This window comes from Planococcus citri, chromosome 2 (assembly GCF_950023065.1).
Source record: "Planococcus citri chromosome 2, ihPlaCitr1.1, whole genome shotgun sequence".
NCBI classification, from domain to species: domain Eukaryota; kingdom Metazoa; phylum Arthropoda; class Insecta; order Hemiptera; family Pseudococcidae; genus Planococcus; species Planococcus citri.
The window spans coordinates 62,085,622-62,091,621 of NC_088678.1; the positions used below are offsets into that span (position 1 = coordinate 62,085,622).

The 6,000-nt window shown below is 37.0% G+C and overlaps 1 protein-coding gene across 1 annotated transcript in view; it reads right to left on the reverse strand.

Moving 5' to 3' along the window:
• Positions 1–5,750, reverse strand: part of slo (calcium-activated potassium channel slo) — a 46,314-nt gene extending 40,564 nt beyond the window's left edge. The window contains exon 1 of the mRNA XM_065352030.1: positions 4,863–5,750. Coding sequence (XP_065208102.1) covers positions 4,863–5,204 — 342 coding nt within the window. The 5' untranslated portion in view covers positions 5,205–5,750. The remainder of the gene's footprint in view (positions 1–4,862) is intronic.
• Between the last annotated feature and the right edge of the window lie 250 nt (positions 5,751–6,000).

Consider the following 6,000-nt stretch of genomic DNA (forward strand, 5'->3'; position numbering starts at 1 on the left):
CACACCTACCGTATACGAATCGAGAGTTGAATAGCAACTTAATACTTGTAGTAATTAGTCAATGCTACGCGGCGAATAATTTCGCATTAGGATTAAAGGGCGTTGAATTGTTTCAAATTAACAACAAACAATGTAACTATTTGTGAGTATACGTGTATTGCATTAGTTTGTCCGCCGAAGGTAGGACCACACAACCGCACGAATATCGTTTTAAGCTGCGTACACAGACGTGAGACAGTGGACACGTTCACTTTTATTGCATACACAAGGCTGCAATTCAATAAGCAGTTGTAAAGTTTTTTTTATAAAAAAATTTCAAAGCTGATCTAGACCTTGGCAATTTGTTGCATTTTTGGGATGGAAGCAAGTTTTTTTTACAGTTCTGAGACCTTTTTGCAACTGTTTTGTAAAAAAGTGAATTTTTTAAAAAAATATTGACGAAAAGTGAGATTTTGACAATTATTATAGCGAGAAAGCAACGCTTTTGGGCAATTCTTCGGCAATTTTGGACTTTTTAGTAACATTTTTTGGCATTTTCTTGGCAAAAAAACAAGATTTTTAAAGAATTTTTTCGAAAAAAGAACGACCGACAACTCTTTAGTGATTTTTGGTTTCAATGCGAGACTTGAGTTTTTTTCTCAGCGAATTACGTACTTTTCAATTTTTGTTGCAACGTAGTGAGCCTTTTTGAATTTTTTTTATGGAATGAAAGTGTTTCTTGTATTTTGAAAATGTCGACAAAAAGCAAGACTTCGACAATTTTAGACAAAAAGCAAGGTTTTTCGACAATTCTTTGACAATTTGAATCATAAAAATTAAATTTTTCATAATTTTCTGGAAAAAAACGAAATTTTGGAGCAATTTTTGGAAAAAAAATTGAAAATGAAAATTCGTGACATTTTCTGGAAACATAAAAGCGAGATTTTATATACTATTATTTGGCAAAGAAGCAAGACTTTCATAGCAATTTTTAGAAAAAATTGACGTTTGGAATTTTTTTCGAAAAAACTGCAATTTTTCAGGAATGTTTGGTAAAAAGGTAGGCTTTTTGTGTTTCAACATGATTTGACCAATTGTCAAATTTGTAAAAACAATTCAGAAAACCCCAATAATTATTTTTTTTAAAGTTTGGTTTGACTCATTGGTGCCGCGCTGCGCCATGCTCTGGTAGGGTTTATTGGCATTGTCCAAGATACACGAATATTACCTACAAATAATGCGAAAAAAGTTACGAATTACGTACGCAGCAGATACTAGTTGAGACTGTCGACAGTTTATAGTGTGTATTTGAACGCGCAAGCGCCTAGCTACGCTATTGTCGGATTCGCCAAAACTAGGCCGAAGATTAGCGATGAAATCATAAGCATGGAAAAGGGCACCATTGAAAAAAACGCTGCGAAATTTCGTTTTTCCAAGTAAAAGGAATTTTCGTTCGATCAAAATACTCGAGGCGATGTAGGTTTCGAGAAAAATAAGATTTTTCGAATCTTTGTCGAGAAAATTTTTAATTTATTCGCTGCTCTGCTTTGACGATGGGCCTCGTCATCACGGTTACGTTATCTTTTTTCTACGCTTTCACCTTTTAAATAGAGCTGCACATACCTACTTGTAATATTGAACCTCAAACCAATAGCTTTGGCCCGTCGTTGAGCCTTTTCTGCATTTACAAATATTTTTTAAAAACACCGCGTTACAGCAACTCGTATTTCTAACAAAAGTGGGTCAATTGCGTCGAGTAAGATACGGTAGCGCAAATGCCTCCTGGCTACCACCCCACCAACCCCAACTTCTTTATCCTTATACATACAACACGTAGTACACATAAGTTAAATAGGTACATAGAATGTACTGTACATAATGTTGGTATTGTTCGAGTATATATTGTATTTATATCAAGTGTTTCGTCTTTTTTTTTTTCAATAGGTGACTCGCGAGGTTATTTTGCCTGTAGTGTGAGGTCAAAAGGAAAAGACTTCTGTAGCTATTTCTAACTGTTCACTGTTCAGGGACCGACATTTTTATGAAAAAGTCATCGTTGTGGGAGAAATTGTCAAAAATAGAAAAAAGCATCGCTTTTTTAACAAAAATTGCGAAAAAGTTGGCCTTCTACTTTTTTGCCAATAGGTAATTGCCAAAAAGTCTTGCTTTTTGCAAAAAAAAAAAAATGTCAGAAAAATCTCACTTTTACTTCCAAAAATTAATTACCCAAAATTTTGGCGTTTTTGCTAAAAATTGCTGAAATTTCTCGCTTGTTGGCAAAATATTTTATCAAGTTTCATTTTTTCCCCAGAGAGCACCAAAACATTTATCACTTTTTTCCAATAATTTTCGAAAAGTGTCGGGAAGTCTTGTATTTTGCCATTTTACTGTCAGAAAGTCCCACTTTTTTTAGAATAATTGTTTAATAGTTTCTTTTTCTTGCCCAAAATTGTAAAATTTTTACCATTTGTCTAAATTGAGAGTAAGTCGTGTTTTTTTTCAACATTCCATCTTTTTAAAAGAAAAAGGACAAAAATGTTGGGAATGTATGTTGCAAAAGTGCATATAGATTTTTATGAATTTCCATTTGGCTGCACTGCCATTTCATCATTACGGTTCAAAGCCCTGCATTTTTCCCAAAGTCTCGAATTCGAAGTGTGGCTTTCTGCCAAAAAAACTGTTTTCTGCTGAAATTTTCAAGGTCTTGTTTCTAGAAAATTGCAAAAATTTTCAAGTTCAACAAAAATTTTCAACTGGTCTCATTTTTAGCTGAAAATTGCTGAGATTTGCTTTTTTAAAAATCCACAAAGTCTGGGTTCAGGCCAAAAATAGTCAAAAGTTTTGCCTTTGTACTTGGTCGAAATTTCCCAACAGCCTCTTTTTTGCCGAAAATTGCTTAAAATTTTCATTTACTTTATAATTTGCCAAAAATTGCCTAAATTTCTCACTTAAATGCGAAAAATTACCGAAAAGTCTCGTTTCTTGCCAACATATTTCAAAACGTCTCACTTCATCAAAACTTTCTCTTTTTCTCAATAATTCCCTTGAAAACCAGCTTTTTGCTAAAAAGTTTGAAATCTTGCTTTTTGTCTATAATCGTGGAAAATTTCCATTCTCTTACCTACAATTTTCTACCTACAGTAGGTATATGCCTCCTTTTTTACCAAAACGTCTCGTTTTTGCCAAAAAATGCATGTTCACAGTTTTCGCTCTTTTGCAAAAATATCTCAAAATTTCTCACTTTTATTCCAAAATTAGTCTAAAGTCTCGTTTGTCTTCCAGAGGTTACCAAAAAGCTCTGCTTTTCGCTGAAATTGTCAAAATCTGGCTTTTGATTAAACATGTTTTCAAAAAAGTTTTGTTTTTTGTTGAAAATTGCAAAAAGTTCTCACTTTTCTGCTGAAAACAGTCGAAAGGTTATACTTTTTTGTACCGAGAAGTTGCACAATAATTAATTTTTCTTTTTCCAGTGCTGCGAAGGATTTTTTTTGGTCAATAATTTTTAAAAATTCTGCTTTTTGCTAAAATTTTTGAAGTTTTGTTCGATTTTTTTCCTGCATTGGGAATGTTCTCTGCCATCGCTCTGTAGGTATTATAATCGAGAACCTTTTTTTGGGGGGGGGGGGTACGAGCCATGGAGATCCGAAGGCTAATCTAATATTCACAATCAGGTCCCTAAATAACCTAATGAGCGATATGACACAGACTCTTATCATCTGTTTCATTTTCATAGTCAAATTGGAGAATCCTGGAGATGGGAAAAGTCAGATGAAAAAACTTCAGGTTATATTCAGACCCAGGGTCCCCAAATACTTTACAAACCATATATCTTACGCTGTTGTCTGTAATTTTTAGGCCTGCTCAAAATTTCCTCGCTCTCGCATTTTTGAAATGAAGGACAAATCATGTCATATTTTTTGCTCTATCCATGAAGATTTTGAATTCATCTGATGGCATGATGCTTTTAGTACGCGATAACCCCTCACCCTTTCCCCTCCGAACATTCGAAGAAACAATTTCAAGGTGAAAAGTGTTTCTTTTTTAATGATCAACAACATATTTTGTTTGGACACCTTTTTTGAGTGCCGCCGAGAGCCAATGTGAGCCTGGGGCAAAAATCAGCGTCTCCTGAAAATTTTTCACAATTCTTCCTTCCTCTAAAAATCAAGTATTTTTTTTGTTTTTCTTACATTCAGGTCAAAAATGAGTTGCTCACAGAGCAATATTTTCCCCCCAAGTTTCCCATATGAAGATGCCTTCCTCTCCCCCTTTCCAAAACATCGTTTTCAAAAATGTAATTGTTGAAATTTTTTTTCAAATACGAGTATTTTTTTTTCAAAAATTTGGAATCATACTTGAATTTGTCATTTTTTGAAAATTGAGGTGAATAAATTTTGTTTCGTGGGAAACAATTTTTTGGGGAGTTTTTTTTTTTTTTTGAGAGAAAGTTTTTCACAAAAAACCTTTTTAAAATCAGAGTTGTATAATTTTTTGCTCCATAATGTTTCCATTTTTCTTCCAAAGAACATTCTCTTCATAAACAAAATGAAGTCTTGAAAACCTCTGCCCTCGAAAAATGAGGGGTTGGGGAAAATTGCCCATCTTGCCTTCCTTGTCGGAGGCACTCTCTACGAAAAAATTTGTGGTGACAAAAATCTTCCTTCGTCGTTGCTCTACAACTTGTGTCTGAGCAATTTAGGAAATTGGGGCTGAAAAACCTAAATGTGGACCCTTTTGTCCTCCCAAGCAGGAACAAGATATGCTCGGTTAGGTACACTTTCGAGGCTGAAATTGTTGCCTGCTGACTTTCAACTCGAAACAAAGGTCTCTGCGAAATTTGATCGAAAGAACAAGAATAGAGAAAGAGAGACGTATACGCTTACCAAAATTCTTCCAGTTGTTGTCTGACCGGAAATCAACTCGCCAGCCCAGTCTTTGGCTTCGGTCATAAAAGTGCCCTCGAACTCTTGCTTCTGCTGCCTGGAATTCTTGGGCTCCTTCTTGGCAAGTTGATCGTGCTGACACGGATCGGGCTCTTTGCGGCAGCATAAGAACGAAAACGCTCTCCACAGCAGCACGATGAGTAATCCGAGTAGAAAGGTGAAGATACTGGAGAGCAAGAAAAACCACCATTTTCGATCCTCCAGGCATTCGTTTTGCGTGGGCACTGGCTGCTCGAAATGGTCTTTCAGCACCACCAAGCATTCGGATATTTTCTCGGGCATTTTTGGCGCTGTGCGTTGACGTTTTCTACTCTTTTCACGTGATCATTTTAATGGAGAATCGTATCGAAACACGGTTCTGTTTGCAAAACGATCTCGGCCAACGTTATTCATAACGCGTACTCGACACCGGTCTGGACGCGGGCAGGGGTACGGGCACAGGCGTAAGCACAGGCACAAATACTACAGGCACAGGTACAACTACGGCCACCATTTTCGAGCTGATCTTCCGTCCGTTCGTCCTTTTGGCTGCGAAACTTCGATGTGTCGTCGTGGTCTTCTTAAAAAGCTCGCAAAATTTGCGTCGCCATATACCTAGGTAAAACACACGGGGTCTTGAGCAGGTTAAAACCAAAATCGAAATCAAAACCAAAATGTCGGCGACACCACTGCACCACTTCACAATCCACTCTCCGTACTTCACTTACGACCGAGTAACTCAGTGTGTCAGTACCGAGTAAAGTACTCCACTGTACTAACGTTGAAATGTGTAGAAGTAACTAGGCAACGATTTGTCCGCCGTTGGGTTTGTTCGAAAGAAACGAGAAACGAAAATAACTACTGCCACTGTCACCGTCGCCACCGCCATCTCCGTCGCCGTCTTCTTCGTCGTCGTCGTCGTTGGCGGTGATGGCGCATGGCGCTGGCCGTACCAAACTGAGGATCGATAGCGGGCGATTATTCGTACTCTACGAGACCGTAATTATCGCTAGTGGCTGGCTTAAGCTGCGTAAAGTTTCTCACGAGTCGAAAGCTCAAAAAATTTATCCGAGCACGTACCTATCTACCTATCAAACCA